General features: G+C 39.8%; 1 protein-coding gene across 2 annotated transcripts; it reads left to right on the forward strand.

The window, feature by feature from the left end:
• The first annotated feature begins 110 nt into the window (after positions 1 to 110).
• On the forward strand, positions 111 to 9,014 carry LOC140846532 (guanine nucleotide-binding protein G(s) subunit alpha-like). Of its 2 annotated transcripts, none has more exons than XM_073223205.1 (4): positions 111 to 311; positions 723 to 814; positions 4,190 to 4,317; positions 7,723 to 9,014. In XM_073223205.1, exons 3-4 carry the CDS (start codon positions 4,247 to 4,249, stop codon positions 8,018 to 8,020), a joined length of 369 nt encoding a protein of 122 aa, XP_073079306.1. In that variant the 5' UTR covers positions 111 to 311; positions 723 to 814; positions 4,190 to 4,246; the 3' UTR covers positions 8,021 to 9,014. The 2 variants fall into 2 exon arrangements, with proteins under 2 accessions (XP_073079306.1, XP_073079305.1); XM_073223204.1 differs by having other exon boundaries at positions 111 to 289.
• Positions 9,015 to 19,652: the final 10,638 nt, after the last annotated feature.

Consider the following 19,652-nt stretch of genomic DNA (forward strand, 5'->3'; position numbering starts at 1 on the left):
AGGGGCAGTCACGTGTCACGTCAGCGCGGCCGCGACGCTAGTCGAGTCCCGCCCCGCCGGGCGGCCTCCTGTGACGCGCTCGCCCCACAAATCCACATCCGGGCATCCACCGTCCGTCTCCCGCCTCTCCGGGGGCGGAGTCAGTCATCCGGCCGCGCTGACCCGCCGGCCTTCTCCAGTTTGGAGTCGTTGGCGTTTAGGGGTGGAGTCCTAGACCTCTGGCGGAGCGTATTTTTGGGTCTTCAAAAGCTTCCGGCTTTTTCAGTCTTGTGGCTTCCAATTTTCTAAGGTGTGCTCACGGGCTCCCTCTGGTGAGGAGAATCTCCGTGGTTCGTTGCCCGCCCAGACCGACCCTTCTGCAGCACGAAGGCAGCTTTCCGGGATACTAAGATAGGGAGCAAGTTTTGGATTAACGGGATATTATCAGGGAAGTTACAGATATCTGAAATGTTCTTTCCCTTTGCTCAATTACCTGGCTTTAGCAGCAGGAAATGGCCTCAGCGTCCACCCAGACACCCCTCCAGAACTCTGTGGAATCCTTACTGAGCCTTTATTCTCCCTTACCGTTTCCGTGTGCCGTCAGGCCATTCAGTCCCATTAAATTCTCCTAAGTGTTTCTCACGTCCAAACACCACTATGTGCCACCCTCTAATCCAGCCATCTGCTTAATCCTTTCTATAAACTCTACCAGTACCTATTCTGACGGCAGCCTCTCCACTTAGGTTCTTCATAGAGTGATAAAAGCAAATAGGATTGAATATGAAACTCTTCAGTGGCTGCTTCTGCACTGAAGATGAAGTTCGCATTCTCTAAGGTATTTTTGGTCCTTAAAGAACACATGGCTCCTGTTTCTATCCCTAAGGAATGTTCTTTAATTTCCTTGTATGTCCTCTTGCTGCTTTTGCCCATGCCGTTCTGTTTGTCAAGATCAGTCTCTCCTTCCCCTGAGCCCACTTACTCTTCATGATGCAGCTCTTAAGAAGTGAATACTTCCAAAAAGCCTTATCTGTCCTCAGAGCCCCCTCAGTAGGCTGCTTTGTACTTCCTGGGTGCCATGCACTTTCCCCTTGATAGTCCTGGTGGCACTGACTTGTTGTCATTCATTGCCAGATTATTCAAGTTGCATAAAGGTAGAAGCTATATCTAACTGTTCATAGTTAAAATGTAAGCATCTGTTTAGCAATTTGAATTAAATCAGCAAATATTCTCTGGAATGATAAAATAATGAATAAAAGAAACCTAAACAATTGCTTTGAATTTAGGCATTCAATTCATTGTGAAGGCTTTTTTTTAGGATAACGAACATTTACATTCTCACCCTAGTCCAGCCCTCACCTCAGGCCTCCCTGAGGTGCAAGAGATTAAAACATCCTTCTCCAGCCAATAACAACTTGTTTTCCAGGTTTATCCACCAGATCACCTCCATTAGCCCTCAGTTTACTACCACTGGGTAGTGTGACTCGTCTGTGCAGAAGCATCTAGAAGAAAGGAACAGGTTTTTTACTATTATTGCTTGAGGCCAGAGTGTGTGAAGTGGAAAGGGAGAGCAGTGCTAGCTTCATGGATATGTGACCTGTACTGTGAAAGGCTCTGCACATGGTTTAATGCTCTGTTTTTGCCATCTTGGTATGTTCAATAATTTGTCTTTGAACTTTTGATTTGTAAGTGAAATCTGATGAGAATGGAGCATGCATATAATCAGATGAGATACATGCAATAAGTGTGTCCATTCATGTCTCTTGTTGCTCCATTTCCATAATGTTCAGGATGCTCACTAATGGCTTCTGTGACACACTATGTACTCAGAGCCGCATGCTCAGAAGGGCTTCACACTTGGTTTAATGCTATGCTGACATCTTGAAATTTTTAACAATTTTATCTTTGAGATTGTGTACTCATTTAGAATCTCACTGACCTTTCATGCTTCTTAGTCTAGACTTTAAAAAATCCAAGATTCTTTTTTACCAGACTATTTTAAGAAACTAAAGCTGACTTTATGGAGCCAGTAAAGCCCCTTGGATATCAGCAAAACTTTAACTGAAAAACCACATTTAAATATATGCATGAAATCATTATTCTTGCTGTGCTTATGTAAATAACCAGACCAAATTAAATGAGAACAATTTTACAAACAAATTAGTGTTATACGATTATTTTTGGTAAAACAGGATGGCTATAGAGAGAGAGATTGTATTTCAGTAGAAAAGTGTAGAGCACCCATGATCAGATTCTAGTTCTGCTCATTGTCTTTGAGGTTTTGTTATCTACTGCAAACTGGACTGGATGCTGAATTCTTCTAGATTCTCTAATATCTATCTGGCCACAACTTTCCAAACTCACATTTCTAACTTTCTCCCAACCTTTTAACTTGTAATCACTAAATCTAAAACTATCATTTTCCCTACATCCTAATTAGCTAAAGATCTAAAAAATTTTCCATGATTCACTTTCAACAATGTGCCTTATATATTAAAAACTAGACACTTAGTTTATTGAAAAATACACCAATGAAGTATTGCACTTGAATCTTATTAGAAGACACCTTATCTATTGCAAAAATCTCAACAATTGCAACAAAATTCTATAAACACTTTAGCCAGAATTGCATTAGACCATGATGTAGCTTTAGACTATTTATTACTAGCTGAACAAGAAAGAATAAGCATGATTATTAATACATCATGCTGTGCCTATGTAAATAACTCAGGAAAAAAATTGAAACCCAATAATATTATCCCCCTAAATGCAGAGTAGTTTGGAAAAGCAAAATCTCAATCTGATTATAACCCGTTTGATCTTTTTAGTTGGTTAAGTTTGGGGGAATGGGCACCTTGGCTTGGGGGTATTTTTTAGACAGTTGGTCATATTAGTCATATTGTTAATATCCCCTATGTGTTGTAGTCTCTCAAGAGTCTTAAATGCTTGTCAGCAACCACTGATGCATCAGATAATCTCTATCAGAAGTGAACAGCAAAAACTTGTGAACTTGAATTGTTCTAAGAATCTGCTGAAATACTGGTTTGCGATCCTCCAAGGATCATGAAAAGAGAAACAATGTGGTGACCAAGAGTAATGTTAATAATTGGTCACACTTTCAGTTCAATGGACAGAATAACCAATAGGGGGGATTGTTAAAGAAAAACCAGAATGGCCACAGTTTGAATATACCCTTAGACCAAACACTCACAACTATTTAACCAAAATGGTCCTGATTTTCCTGAAATGCTCACTCTGACTGTAAATAAAACTTAAACTTTCTTCATGTTAGTGTGATTTTACAGCTTCCTAGCTAATCCGCTGCAAATAAATAAGTTAAACAGTTCTACTACTCTAAAAAAAAAATCTATGTTTCCAATGACAATAAAAAAGAAGCAATACCAGCATTTGAAAAAAGATGGTGGTGTGAGAGGTGAGACAGAGACCTTCTCCAAAAACCACATGTAATACGAAAATATAGTTAATGCAACTAATCCTAAAAGAGCAATAGGAAAGAAGGCTGCGCCAGATTGCATACACCTGGAGAAAAGAGCAGACCTCACAAACAGGGTAATGTACCAAAGCCGTGAACAGACAGGACCCAAACCCTTACCCCACCCCAGCTCACCAGCGGAAGGAAGAGAAATGAAGCAGGGAGGGGGTGGAAGCCTAGGATTACAGCCCTGGAGATCTGCTCTGGGAGCATGAACATACATTGCATGGTGCTCTGGAGTTTTGTGGGGTTGAAAAGCTAAGACAGGTGGAATATGTGGAGAGACTGAGATTCCAGCCACTTGTGGAAAACAGGGATCCACATCCCGCTGCTCTGGGACAAAAGAAAGGCTGCAAGTCTGAGAGACTTCCTAACAGCGAGAGGGCTGCTAAAGGGGCAAGGATTACACACAGCTTGCTGCTCAAGACAAAGTACATGTAGACAAATTGTCCAAGCGCACTCTGCCCAGCAGGTTGGGAACTTTCAGAAGCTTCAGGTACTCCACCCCTCTAGCTGGCTATGGAGCTCCAAGGCCTCCCTCTGTGATACACAGACTGCTGCTCCTTCCTCCTGGACAGTCTGCACCTGGCTCGCAAACTGCCAAAACCTGCCTTGGCATCAGGCCAGCCAGAGGAAAGCCCCGCCTATAGCAGTTACAAACACAAGCATGAATTTGATGGCTACTTGAATAATAGTGAAACACAGCCCTTCTCCCTGCAGAATCCCTCTGAGGGGACAGTTTGTGGCACTTTGATGTGACTCCCAGAACTACACATTATGCTCATCATGCCGTATCATGACACCCCAAGTGTATACAACATTTGTGCCACCTTAGCTGAGGAAGGAAGGTAAGCTCCACTCCACTGCTTCTCCACCCTCTTCCTAATACTTCATATTCATTTAATTTCACTTTTTCCCCCCTTGAACTATTTGCCATAATAAATTTTTTTGTTATTTTTAAATTTGTGAACTCAGTAGTTTTTCCTGTGCTGGGTCCCTTCCCTTTCTAGAACACTTGCCCTTCCTTTACTCAGTTTGGAAACTGTAAGGCTAAAGTAAGGACGTGGACCTGGAGGAAAGGTGCCAAAGGTGCTACTCAAATTGCTTTTAGGCGAACCAGAGTGCTCACTGTTTGCTAATCATCAAAAATGTGTGATCATGGCCCTGTCATCCTCGTTTCCTACCTTTGTGGGAAAGCCAGCAATCTGGATTTCAACGAGCCCTCCAAGTAATGATGATGCAGATAGTCCATGTTCCAGATTGAGCCAGGTACTGACCTAGGCCCTAAGTGACAGCTCACCAAAGTCCCCACATACGTCAAAAGATTTAAAATTTTGTATGGGATTCTGGGTCAAAACTCTGGGTAGTAATAAGCAGTATTTTCCCTGCATGTATTTCTCAAGAGCTAGAAGGTAGCTTCTGGAAAATTTGAGAATTTCAGATTCATGGATGCATGTCTTTCTTGCCCTAAAAGGATTCATTTTAGAGACTGAGAAACTGCCCCTGACTATGATAGGCCTGCCCAGACCCTCCCTGAACCAATCGCCTTTATGATCCCAGGGATATGGGAGGTAACAGGGCTTCCTGGCAGCAATTTGCACCTTACCTGAGAGAGAGCTGGCAATGAATGGTCTTCTCAGCAGCCCCAGGAGAGGGGGGCTGCCCTCAGATGCCTCTTAGAAAAACCGAGCCTCATAGAATCAAGCTAAGTGTTTGAGCCATGATATGGATCTGGGTTTGCCCAAGGTTGGGGTGTGGGGAGAGGGGAGAAAAGTAAAACAAAACCACTCCTGAAAAATGCTCTCCCTGAGGGAAATAGTACCTTTGTTTTAAATCCACACTAAGTTTGTTATTAGATACTTTCTTAGAAGCTGATTTTCATAAGGTGGAGGACAAATGAAAGTTTATGGGTAAAGAAATGGCAGTTGGTGGAGGGAAGTGGGGTGTTGGGGTAAAGGGTTCAAAACACAAGCTCAGGCAGTTGCTTGGAGTAGTGTCTGAATCATTGAGAATTGATATATTTAAACTTCAGAAAGACTGCTTGCATGAAGTGTTAGGGGAAAAAAGTAGAAAGGAAAAGAATAATGTGACTTAAGTGAGGAGAAATTACCTCTATCTTTAAGGAATAGGAGAAGAAAGGGCCTGTGGAGAAAGATCTTCATGTGTTAAGCATTTGTTACCAGGATGAACATGGGAAGAAATGGTGACCTTTGTACCGGTTTCCACAATCCCTCAATATCAAAGCTTCACCTCCTAGGAGTGGGGTACATGTGCAGGGTAAGTACTGTGTGTTAGACACATTACCAAGTGTGTTTCCAGTCACATATTTTCATGAGAGCAACAGTTCCTACGAGGTATGTCTTAGTTCCCTACAGCTGCTGTAACAAATCATCACAAACTCCATGACTTAAAACAAAACACTCTTATGCTCTCACAGTTTTTAAGGTCAGGTATTCTAAAACCAGTTTCACTGGGCTCATATCAGGAATTGGAAAGACTGCGCTCCCTCCCAGAGGCTCTAGGGGAAAGTCCATTTCCTTGCTGTGGATAAAATGAGAGTTTCTGTGGCCAGGATTCTCACCTGGCCCTGGTTGACTAGCTCACTGCACACATGTGGGTAATACATTGCTATTGACTCTATATAAAGAGCTACACCCAGTGCTCTGGGCGCAACATGGTGGCAGGGCTGCAAGGCTGCAGATGAGCAGAGCAGAGGCTGTAGTGGTGGCAGCACTGAGGAGAGAGGCCCAGAGGACAGCTGTGTGGACAGAGAGGCCCAGAGGCAAAGACCAGCTTGCTCCATGCAGAATCGCTCTGAGTAAATGGAATTTTAGTGATTGACCTGCCACTGTGGTAATAAAGTAGCATATAAACCTTACATGCCAAGAACGTTCTATTGTCATTTTCTTTGTTCACGCTGAATCCATAGCAAACTTGCCGGGGGCTAAAGCCCATTGGCAAGACACTTGCCTTTTCTAGATTCCGGTGGCTGCTGGCATTCCTCAGCTTTGCACCACATCAGCCCAACCCCTGCTTCATCCTCACATTGCCTTTGTCTGCAGCAAAATCACTCTCTGCCTTTCTTTGATAAGAACACTTGTGGTTACATTTAGGGTCCATCCAGACAATCCAGGATGAGATCCCCATCATAAGATCCTCAGTGTAATCCCATCTGTGAAATCCTGTTAGCCATTTAAGGTGGCATCCACTGGCTCTGGGGATTGGGATATGGACATTTTGGGGCAAGGGTGTTTTCACAGTTGTCCCCAGGTGGTGTGTTAGGGAGCTCCCATCTAAGGCTGAGAGGAGTAGCCCTTCCTGGATCTGCAATTGCTGGCACTTTCCTGCTATTATCCCTGTCACTACACAGTTTAAGATTCCCTGTGCTAGTGTCATTGTCACAGTTATCTTTAGGTTTCTAAGACAGCAAGCAAGATGTTACAGTTGATTAAAACATTGCATATCCCCCTGTAATGGAGAATCTCAGATTGCTTTTGAAACTTGATAGACTCAGTCTCCAAGTCACAAGACCAAATGGTGTGTAATTGTTACAAGATACTCTGCTTTCTTTGCTAAGTGGGTGGTCTCTTCTCCAGGTACTAAGTCATGGCGCAATTGGTTTTCATAAAACGGATTCTCTAATTCTGCTTCCTGCAACCATCAGTGAAGGAATTTTGAAAGTTTGTGGTGAGGAAACATTTAGGCATTTGAGATTTGTAAGGGTGAACATAACAATTTGAGAGCAGGGTCCAACTGGACAAAAGAAAAAATGTTCTCATGTTAATAACAAATTGTCAGGGATTCACTAGGGCCAAGACTTCTGGGACTGAGTTGCTGGGAAGATGATGGTTTTGTGATGAGTCGCCTGGTGGTAATTAGTGGGAATTCACCTCCTTCGACTTAGGTGGGGAAGTAAGGGGGAACCCCCCTGGTCAAAAAGTAAAATAAAAGGCTATAGCTTCTTACCACTGGAGGTGAGTGTGTATGCAGATGGCAGAGCAGAGAGTCTGCATTTTCTGGAAGCTTGTACGGTCCTGTCTAGTCTAGTGAGAGGAGAAATAGCCAGAGAGTCTCAGCAGGTGAAATAGCAGCCAAGCCCAGGTGTCCATGCTCTTGCTTCTGGCTGCCCAGATGAAGACTGACTTTCTGATACCAATTGAGATTAGTCCTGGCTGTACAAAAGCTGGCAAATCGGATCCCAAAATTAGTTAAAAATGCTCTGATTAAAGCTAATCACTCTCTTATTTTTCTAGTATGACGGTGATGCCTAAAAATCAACAATCGGACACAGTGAGACTGAGGCCCAGCGCCAGTCAGGGGGAGAGGGTGCAGCACGAGGCCCCCAGAAAGATGGAGAAGCAGCTGCAGAAGGACGAGCAGGTCTCCCGGGCCACGCGCCGCCTGCCGCTGCTGGGTGCGGGAGAATCTGGCAAAAGCACCACTGTGAAGCAAATGAGGATCCTGCCTGTTAATGGGGTTAATGAAGAGGGCGGCGAAGAAGACCCGCAGGCTGCAAGGAGCAACTGCGAAGGAATATATTACCCCAGATGATGGCCGCAGCTTCTCATCTTCCCAGCTATGTCCTGTCACACTTTGCATGCTGGAATTACCCCGTCTTAGAAACTTCTAATAAGAACTATTCTGTTCTGGGGACAGGGGGATGGGGCCCTGCCACCAAACTTCTAAAGGTAACTGAAAAAAACAAAAAACAAAAGAAAAAAACCTTATAAAACACACACACACAAAAAAACCCCAAAGTGAAATTCCTAACTGGCAAAAATGTAGTGTACTGAACAAAAACAACCATCTTCGTAACGTGATTGACAGCTTACTGTACCAAAAGGGGGCATTTAAGAAATATGACAAGTCCTTATTGAACAGCCTACTGTGTGCTAGATGCTGTGCTAAACCCTTGAGCCCTAACAACTTGCCTGCACGTCTGTGAATCTGTTGTAAAAGTAAATATAAGTATGTGTATCAACATATGTGATAAATAAAAATTCTCTGCATGTCTCAGCAAAAATAATAATAATAATAATAATAATAATAATAATAATAATAATAATAATAATATCAGGATTGTTGAAGTAAAAGCCATTCCCGATTCACATATATAGTCTCATAATTGTAGAGACAAATTGGCATTTTTCAAGGGTATGGCAGTCTCTCTAGCTATTCCACAGTGAATCTAAAATCATTCTTTAAGAGGAATGTCTAAATTCCAACTTGGAGTGATTTTTTTTCTTCAGAACAAATATATTTTGTAAAAATAGTAAAATATTTTGAACACTGAATGTGTTCTACTTAAGGACTCTGAAATTAAAGGTTGAAATTCCTGCCTATTTTAGGATTACTTCAAAAAATGTATTTCAACCTTATATAAGGCAAAGTTTGAATATTAATTTTGAATATAAATATTTCTCTATTAAGGCCCTAAAGTTTTAAAACTTAGAGTTTTTTTCTAAGCTGTTCAGCATGCCAATTATTTAGGAATTTTCTTTTGTATACAATAATGGGAAATCACACTTACATGTGAGCTATTAAGAAATGCATCCAGAAATCAGAGAAGAAAAAAATAGTCAACAGATATTTAAAAGAAAATTAATGCTCATTCTTCTATAGAGATAAATACATATGTTGCTATTTTATGTTTCAAAATAAGTATTTTGTGAATGGAATGCTGTCTCTGTTCTTAAGTTTATGAGGACTTGGAAGAGTTTCTGGTTGTCTTCTCCCCTCTTTTATCTTAATCCTTGAACTGTTACATGGGAGGACAGTTAGCAGAAGATCAGTGAGAAGAAGATCGGTAACTTGCTCTAATAGTAGTTGACGTGGAGTCAGCTGCCAGATAAAGGAAATGGTTTTTGGACACAGCACACTATAGTTCTGTGCCTGCAATGTGGACCTTTGCATTCTGTTTCACATGATTTGAAAAAATGTGTATGCATAAAAAAATGTTTTTGTGGACTTTCCCATTTCCCTCCCCCACACCCCCATTACAAACTTGGAAAGTTTACTTTCCAGTTATGAGTTTGTACTCTATGAAGGGTTACAGATAGCTAAACAAAAGGGTGGTTTTATATTTTCATGTACTATGTGAATGTAAAGTACGAAGGTTTTTTTGGATGGAGGCCAACGTCATATCCATCTGTAGCCTCAGTTAGGGTTGAGCTGAGACTAAAACATGAACCTGTGTGGTCAGCAGCTCAATGGAACCCAAAAGAACATTTTATTTTATTATTTTTAAAATTTTGGTATCATTAATCTACATAAGCAACATTATGGTTACTAGACTCCCCTCATTATCAAGTTATCAAGTCCCCACCACATACCCCATTACAGTCACTGTCTATCAGTGTAGTAAGATGTTGTAGAATCACTACTTGTGTTCTCTGTGTTGCACAGCCCTCCCCATGCCCCCACCACCTACATTATGTCTGCTAATCATAATGCCCCTTTTTCCCCCTTATCCCTCCCTTCCCACCCATCCTCCCAAGTCCCTTTCCCTTTGGTAACTGTTAGTCCATTCTTGGATTCTGTGAGTCTGCTGCTGTTTTGTTCCTTCAGTTTTCTCTTTGTTCTTTTGCTCCACAGATGAGTGAAGTCATTTGATACTTGTCTTTCTCTGCCTGGCTTATTTCACTGAGCATAACACCCTCTAGCTCCATCCATGTTGTTGTGAATGGTAGGATTTGTTTTCTTCTTATGCCTGAATGATATTCCATTGTGTATATGTACCACATCTTTATCCATTCATCTACTGATGGACACTTAGGTTGCTTCCATTTCTGGACTACTGTAAATAGTGCTGCAAACAAGCATTTCAACTCATCATCATGATGATTCTTTTATCTTCTCTCCTAACCCCCTTGGGTAAAGGAAGTACAAAGCATGCATGACATCTTGAATTTGCATTTATGTATCCTACAGGGGATGGGATGAAGCAAAATCCCCCTAAAAAGAAGAAAATTGGGCTCAAACCATCCTTGGTGTGGCCCTACTCATGACACTTTAATCCAGCTGTCTTCGAGACAGCAATATCCTGACTTTTGGCACGACTCTAGAACTGAGCAGTATTTTGCCTTCTCCCAAATTATCTGATCTATTTACTTCAAAAAAATGAAAAAAAAAAAAACCCTTTTCTGAATGTGTGGCCACTAGAGAGGACAATCAGCTCTGTTTTTTCCTGTCTAGCAGGTCAGATGAGAATTCTAGTATTTGAGCATTGTGTAATTCAGAACATCTCAACATGAAAATTTGACTTTGAGCCGCATCGAGTAGAGGTTTCTGTGACACTCGAATGGTGATCTGGCTTTGCAACTGCTGTGTTCCTTCCAGGGTTGAAGAGTCACTGGTTTTAGTTGATCAGAGTAGTGGTGGAAAGGTAAGGCTTGGCTCTGACCTTGGTCTGATTGCACGGATGTGAGCTTGGGCTGCACCACCTCCCGCTAGAAAACTCTTAACAGCGACTTGAACCTCCTAAGCCTCAGTTTCATGTGTAGACATTGAGGAAAACAATATTATGCAGTTCATGTGGTCAACCTAAGGAGTAATGCTCAGTATTGTGCACTTACAGAGTAAGGACTAAATGATTGGTTTTATTGGGTTTAAATATTGATAAAATCTAGGTATTTTTTTCAGTGTTTGTTCATCTAGTGGTATCTTCTTGCTGTGTGTGTCTATATCAATGTATCTGAATTTTAAGCCCTTAGAAGATAACATTATGGATACTGTACACCTTTTCACAGGGTCTTATACCGAGATTTTTTTGTAAATAATTATCATGTTGTTGGTAATACATACCAAATACTTATTTGACATAGATTCTATAGCTTTGGACCATTGGTGAGAATTGGATGCCAAATATGTAACACATTTATTTATAAAAGGATGAGATGGATATTCTTATCCTGAGGGTTAGCTTGAACTTCAGCCTATAGATTAACTCATTCTGGAGAATGGAGGAAATGGAGGAATGTGGTGATATTTTAACAGTTTGGTCCAATAATAGGTTATTGGTACTTCTACAGTATTTTAAATAATACATACACATGCACACCTTTAATCATTTAATACATATGCCAGTTAGTTCTTTTGATGTATCTTTCCCATTCCTTATCCCCCATGTCTTGATGGCCAAGGGTATCTAAGCAATGATATAGACAGTCTGGCTCATAGTGCCTCACAGAGTACTTTACATTTAGTTATTTATAGAATAAATGAGTGAGGATCACTTTTCTTTATGTACTTATTGACTGTTTTGTTTCCTGAGCTACAAGGACAGATAATTGTAGTTTATGAATTGATTTAATTGCAGCATATTGTGTTGTGAGGTATAATAAGTTCATTGCCTGACAAAATTTTTCAGTTGTATATTAAGTAGACATTAATATTGTGTATATATATTCTTTTGGCATTTCTCTCTTCTCTGCCAACAGAGTGACAGTATTTGTGTTAAGCACAATATTCCATCATTTAAAATTGTAGTATTCTCTACATTCTCCACTTTTAGATTGTTTTTAAATGAATCAAAAGGGGAGCCTGCTTTACAGCCCATGGAATGGTAGATTTTTGATAAACAGTTATAATAGTAGTAATGTTCAATATAATTGTAATGTATTTCTGAGAAAAACATTGAAGGTTGGGTCATTACCCCCATAAGGATTACTTTGAGTAGAGAGAAATAGACTGTGATTATAATTTGTTTTAGTGAGGTCACCTTGCTATATATTCAGAATTTTCCCTTGAGGGGTGATGGGATTGAACTGCTGATGGATTATCCATTTTGGAAAAGAGTTATACATACAGGAATTATGGAAATGAACTAGTGGGTTTCTCAAGAGAAAAACCAATCATTTTGAATACTCAGTTGAATGGAAAATGAATACCTAATTTTCCATATATTAAATTGAATAGAAATGGGAAACTTAGCTCTTATGGTTTCTTTGTTTTTTGGGTTCAAAAATTTTTTTACATATCATCTATATTGTGCATTTTCTATTGCCTTTAATCTGATGGGAAGGAAAATCATTCATAGAAATAGTTATTTCATGTATATTGATATTTGGAAAGAAACATTGGTGTTTTAGATGTTGTATACATTACTTACACCCCATCAGAAAGGACCCCAGTCAACTTCAGGAAGGCAGGTAAGACAAAGGCCATTCTTTCCCGTCCCTCAGGGATTAACAGAAACTACGGGGCAGAGTACGGTCCCGAAGACCTCTATGGAGCCACTGTTCTCTCAGATCATGTCTCCACCAGACTCCTTCTACTAAGAGAGCCTTTAAATTGGACTCTGCACAGGGAAATTATGTCACCACTTACAATATGCTACTGATCACAGGAAAAAAAAACTTTGCAAAGCTCAGTGAAAGCCCTCTATTTGAATTTGGTGACTGCGGTCACACTGTTTAAGGTAAAGACGTGTTATACTGCTTCCCTCTGTAGCATGTAGGCTTAATTTCTTTCTACCTCTTGAAATCGTGGTGAAAAGGCAGGGCACAGCCATGTTCATGCTTTGCCCTGAGCGTACCAGAGAATGACACCCCCTGTAGCCAGAGGGGTGGTAGCAGCTGTCTAGGGACCTGCATCTCGACATGTCTGTTTGGGAAAGTTCAAGGCGCCTGTGCCTTCTGACATCATAGGATTCACTGAGAGAGGCAACCATAGAAGATCTGAATGCTCTTTTTGTCATTTTAGTTACGTGATTTGAAACTTACTGCTGACCTTACTGCAGAATGCCCTCTTGGGGTTTGCATCTGGATGGCACGGCTTCTGAATGCTGCTGTTGCTCAGGAGCAAGATAAGTTACAACTGTTTTCAGAAGAACAATTTATTCATCCAAGAATGGTCTTAGAATTCTCCCGTGAACTCACAGAGAGAAACAAACCTTTGGAAGATTCACAGTGATTTTGCTACTGTTAGTGTGTCAGCTCACTGTAAAATACATAAAAAATATTCCCTATTCAGAATTTAGAAGAATCTAGTTTTTGATGGTGAATACAGCAGTTCTTTGTTGAAAACTCCCTTGACAAATCAAGCAAATAACGAACATCCTTTGAATTGTCATGATCCATGGTACATTTGTAACTAAAAGCCTTTTATTTAAGTAATGACTAAAGGTTTCATGGGAAAATTCAGTTCCTGGTCACTGGAGGAAGTAAGAAAGGGGAAATGACCAGCTGGATATAAATACGCAATGTTCTATGTACTAAACTTGCATGTTACCTGAATATGTGGCTATATGCTTTCTATGGGTACAGACTTTGAAGTTACTTTCAAAAAGTATTAAATAATTATACTTAAAATTGACTGGAGCTACTTCTAAATGGTCAGAGAGATTTACTTTTTATAAGATCACTTTTGTGATTACTAGTTCTATAAATGATATTTTAGGAGTTGGCATAAATGCTGAGCCATTAAACTATAAGGCCATTGACAAATGTGTATAAATATGTAATTTTTTATATCCTTTACTTTCTATAGCACAGAAAATATACTTGGAGTATTTTATTTCTCTGAATATTTTGTTAAGTTGGATATTTTATTAATTTTCTATTCACCCCTTTTTTGTTTGTAGGACAGAGTTCAAAGCAATCTCAAATCTATTTTGAGCATTTTTTTTGTTATTTATGTATTTTAGTTTTTAGAAAATAAATCATTGTCCTTACCCAGAGGAACTTTAAATTGAGTGGTCATGGATACACATTATAGCATTTCACATCTGTAGACTGTAAACTCCTGAGGTCATGTCTGTCTTGTGCATTATCATATCACCAGGGGCCAGCACAGTGCTAAGAACATAGTCATTGCTCTTTAAGCATTTATGCAATGATTGAATGAATGAAGGGGTATTGCTAATTTGTTAAAACAATGAGTGGTGGGAGTTTATAGGTAGCAGTTTAGTTATGTTACCATCAGTTATTATGTTACTATTAGTTACTATCATGAATCACCATTACCAGTGATTTGTGGATATGTTCCTAAATTGACCATTACTTTTTGGTTTAAATTTGCACAATCTATTTTAAAGCCCTCAGTGAGTAATAACCAGTGCTTAAATATTCAGAATAATGAATAGAAATTACAGGTTTGTTCAATCTACAGTTTTTGCAATCTTAAAATGTTTTTGTTACATTTTCTCTTAAGTACATAGAGGCAGTAAAGAAAGGAATTAAGCTGATGCAGTTTAAGGAGTTAATATTTGTAAATACTTAGACCATTGCCTGGAACCTAATGTTTGGTATGTTAAGAGTTTATTATATACAGAGCATCAGTCCTAGCATTTGAATCCAGGCATTTCAGGGTAAGAATTTAAATTAGTATGATGCTACACCTTCAAATGTATATTGGACTTGTATGTGATTCAACTTCACTTCTGTAATACTTTTGGTATTATTAGGCTTCCAGGTAAGAAAGATGTATATCTGTGCCATTAAATAGCAGCTGTGGGTACATCACTGATAGTATTGTAATTATTTTGTGGGTGGCAGTGAATTTAAATCAGTGAAACATTTATATCTATTTGTTCCTTGTTACAGTAATCTGTACCCAAGCATGTTCAGTGAATATTGACTGATAAGCTGACTGGTAAAGTAAGTGGTCCTAATGTCATAACTGGAAGAGGAAGGTAATGGGTATGTGTGTGTTTGTAAATTGTGTGTGGTATGGGTATGAGATGTCTCAGTACTCTCAAATTTGTTAGCACTGATACTTTAATTCAAGAGGCCCTACAACAAGAAAGATTTCTGTGGGCTTTCTGAATATTCTTTGTAGAAATGATGTCCATACAAAAAAGAATTGTGAACACTTGTGCCTTGACAGCTACTCTGAGACCACTGAGTCACTGACTTGCATGGGTGAGCCACTGACCAGTCACTGATCACAGCAGCATTTATTGCTCACAACCTGAATTCTCTTTGACTCAGAGACCTAGGGGTCAAAGGCCTCCTACTCCACTATTGAACTTCCAGAGTGGAAGTTCAGTTTGCATTAGGACATTTATTGATGTTTGTTTATTTAGCTTTTTGGGAGGATTGGGGAAATAGGAGGAAGGAGAGACGCAGTTGTTATTTTTCCGCCCTTGTAGGATTGTTATTTAGCCCAATCCTTTATTTGTAGGATCTGGGTAGCATTCTGAAAGAAAGAAAGGCCCCAGGAATCAGCACACTGTGGTTTTGTTTGGGCTGCTCACGGAGGGTCCTCAAGGTTACCTGGAACTGTCATCCAATCTGAGCTTCACAGAAGAGTGGCACTCTACAGGTTGTAGCAGGAAGGAGCTTTGCCTTGAGGAAAACACAAATCCTTTGAGGGTGGTAGAAACTCATAAAGTTCTCTGATTCATATTCAGCTGGCCACATTAAAAAGGGACTTAAATAGTGGCTAGAAAGGAACTGAAGAGTTCATTTGGAGCCCACCCAAGGATGTGGGAGGACTGACCACTGTTGGTTGCCAGCCTGTCATGGATCAAAAGGTTCCTCCGGTCATAACTGGGAAGCACTGCTAGGCCAGGGCTAGGAGGGCTGGAGGGTGAATGCCTGGCCTCATGGGTGTGTGAGTGTGTGTGTGTGTTTGAGCCTATACTAGTGCATAATCAGAGCCATCTTCGGGGAGGAGAAGGGAAGCAGGAGCCATGGTAAAGGAGAGCCAGGGTGGTGATGTGGAAGGGGCCTGTTCAGGCAGGCAGTCAAGAGAGAGGAGCACTAAATTCATAATGTTTTGGCCATCACTTACAATGTCTGGGCTTTATATCTTTATCAATAATTAAGAAGCTTTATTTAAATGAAGTGTGATAAAACTATAATGCGTAGTCTGTATTTTATAAGTCAGTGGTCTCTGCAAGGCTATCCTGCAAAATTGTGCATACTACTTTTTTGCTGGTATATTTTCACTCAGAGGCTTCAGTAGTGAATACCTTTTCAGAAAGCCTAAGATGTTTGAAAAAATAATAGTCTTGTAAAGTCTAGGTAAATAACAAATTGGTTTTATATAGCAAAGTTTATCTTCTATAGAACAATTTTTGATGCGTGCACTGGTATGTGGTTAGTTTATCTTAGCAAACACTGAGATTTGTTTAGGTATGTGAATTACTTAGTAAAAATATAGAACACGAAAATCAATATAATTATAAATCACTAGCACAGAGGGCTTTTATATGAAATTCCCAATAACACCTAAAACACTGGGTGATCTCTCAGATACCCTTAACTTAGTCATTTCTTAAAAGCATATGATGCAGATTTATGGGATGTAACCCTTACTGTGAACCAGAGGTGTATGTGAAGTAGTAAAAAAATACAAACTAGAAAGAGGCTCTGAGAAATTAGAAAATTATGTAATATTTTTATTGGTGGTTTATTTTTCTAATTTATTCTTGGTCCTTCACCATCCTTAACTGTCCATAGAAGCTACATCCTTTAACTTTTGGTACAAACTCTATTTTCCAGAGACTATCTCCTACACTGAAATTCTCAAGAAGTATTTCTTACCTCTGTTGATCATCTTAAGAATTAGAATATTGTTAAATTATGACACCATATTTTTTCTCTGTGGAAAGTCTGAATCTTCAGCAAGCTATTAACTGAAAGGATACCTTTAAACATTCCATTACTAAGATTCCCATTTATCTTTTCTCCTCTTGATAAAGCAAGTATTTTATTAGAAAAGCCACCAGCTGCATTTTAAGTGAAATAGATTAAGCAGCTGTGATTGGGAACGTGTATGATAAGTCATTTTTTTTTTTTTTTTAATTTTTTTAATTTTAATTTTTTTTTTTTTTGAGAGGGCATCTCTCATATTTATTGATCAAATGGTTGTTAACAACAATAAAATTCAGTATAGGGGGGGTCAATGCTCAATGTACAATCATTAATCCATCTCAAGCCTAATTCTCGTCAGTCTCCAATCTTCTGAAGCATAACGAACAAGTTCTTACATGGTGAACGAATTCTTACAGAGTGAATAAATTCTTACATGGTGAACAGTACAAGGGCATTCATCACAGAAACTTTCGGTTTTGATCATGCAATATGACCTATAAACCATCAGGTCAAATATGAATATTCATTTGATTTTTGTACTTGATTTATATGTTGATCCCACATTTCTCCTATTATTATTATTATTTTTATTTTTAATAAAATGCTGAAGTGGTAGGTAGATGCAAGATAAAGGTAGAAAACATAGTTTAGTGCTGTAAGAAGGCAAATGTAGATGATCAGATGATCAGGTGTGTGCCTATGGACTAAGTATTAATCCAGGCTAGACAAGGGCATCAAGACATCCACGGATGCAGAAGATTTCTCTCAAAGCAGGGGGGGTGAGGTTCTGAGCCTCACCTCTGTTGATCCCCAAATTCTCACCTGATGGCCCCCCTGCGACTGTGCCTGTCTTAGGTTGTTCCTCCCTTGAGGAATCTTACCCGTCTCTGGCTAACCAGTCATCTTCCGGGGCCATACAGGGAAATGTAAAGTTGGTAAGTGAGAGAGAAGCCATATTGTTTGCAAAGGTTAGCTTTTTACTTCTTTGCAGATTTATGCCCTGTGGCTTCTATGCCCAGCACTTGTCTCGAGGTATCTTTACCACCTGGAGGAATTATGATACTCGGTAAATTCTATATGAGGCACGAATTCTATTTAAGGTTTGTAATTAGGAAGGAAGAAGAAAAGCTATAGATGTAGCATATGAAGGAAACTTGGGAGGATTGATTATTTCTTTGACATATCTTCTTGTATAGTACCTTAAGTATGTATAGGTTTTAAACTACTAACTAATTTGCACACACATATTAACATAATTGGAATACGGTGACATAAACAAAGCAAATCTATAATTACCAGCCATCTCCAGTGAAGCCAAGAAAACCATTTAGGCACCCTAGGCATTTGTGAAAATTTATCTATGATATGATGGATATTTTCCAACTGTACTTGAACCATCAGACAAATTAAAGCAGCCCATTTCTGGGATCTGTTCACATCCCATATGTTCTTTTAACCATAGATAGTCTATAGTCATGAGATTTTGGGGTGCTACAACTTGCACCCCTCCCAACTCCTGGTTGAGTTCCAACAGTACAGATCCAGTCAAATTCGTTGTCTCACTGTATGCACATGCCAGCCTAGACATCTCCCTCCTCCTTCTTATGGCAAGTCCAGGAGACGGTGGGCTGGATGCAGCCACAACCGCAGCATCGTCCGGATCCCTGTGGAGGCTTTTTGATGATCATCCCCCGGCACTAGTCCTCCAGAGAGTGCTGATGCCGGAAGCTCCTCCTCATATCATATCTTAGTTCATTTTCTGGGTATCCAAGCTAGGCCTTGATCTTCTGCATAGAAACAAACAGACCCTTTGCCCACACTTTGACATGCCCTCTATACCACTGTGCAGAACTCATTGGAGGTCAGCACACAGTAACTGCTTTTTTTTTTTTTTTTTTTTTTTAATTAAGAGAAAGGAATATTATCAGAAAAGAGTACCTCCATAGCTGATCATCTGACACCCTTTAAGTGATCAACATTAAGGATATTTAAAGCATGCGTTGATCTTTGATTTACCAATAGTTTTATCCTGTTAAGGAGTAATCCCCCTTTTCTTTCTTTCTTTCTTTTTTTTTTTTTTTAATTTTTAATCTACACTTACCTGAAGAATACTATGTTTACTATGCTCTCCGCTATATCAGGTCCCCCCCTAACAACCACATTACGGTTACTGTCCATCAGCTTAGCAAAATGTGGTAGAGTCACTACTTGTCCTCTCTGTGTTGTGCAGCCCACCCTCCCCTTTCTCCCTCCCCCCATGCATGCTAATCTTAATACCCCCCTTCTTCTTCCCCCCCCTTATCCCTCCCTGCCCACCCATCCTCCCCAGTTCCTTTCCCTTTGGTACCTGTTAGTCCATTTTTGGGTTCTGTAATTCTGCTGCTGTTTTGTTCCTTCAGTTTTTCCTTTGTTCCTATACTCCTCAGATGAGTGAAATCATTTGGTATTTCTCTTTCTCCGCTTGGCTTATTTCACTGAGCATAATACTCTCCAGCTCCATCCATGTTGCTGCAAATGGTTGGATTTTTCCACTTCTTATGGCTGAGTAGTATTCCATTGTGTATATGTACCACATCTTCTTTATCCATTCATCTACAGATGGACATTTAGGTTGCTTCCAATTCTTGGCTATTGTAAATAGT

The sequence above is a fragment of the Manis javanica genome, chromosome 15 (assembly GCF_040802235.1).
Source record: "Manis javanica isolate MJ-LG chromosome 15, MJ_LKY, whole genome shotgun sequence".
In the NCBI taxonomy this organism is placed as follows: Eukaryota; Metazoa; Chordata; class Mammalia; order Pholidota; family Manidae; genus Manis; species Manis javanica.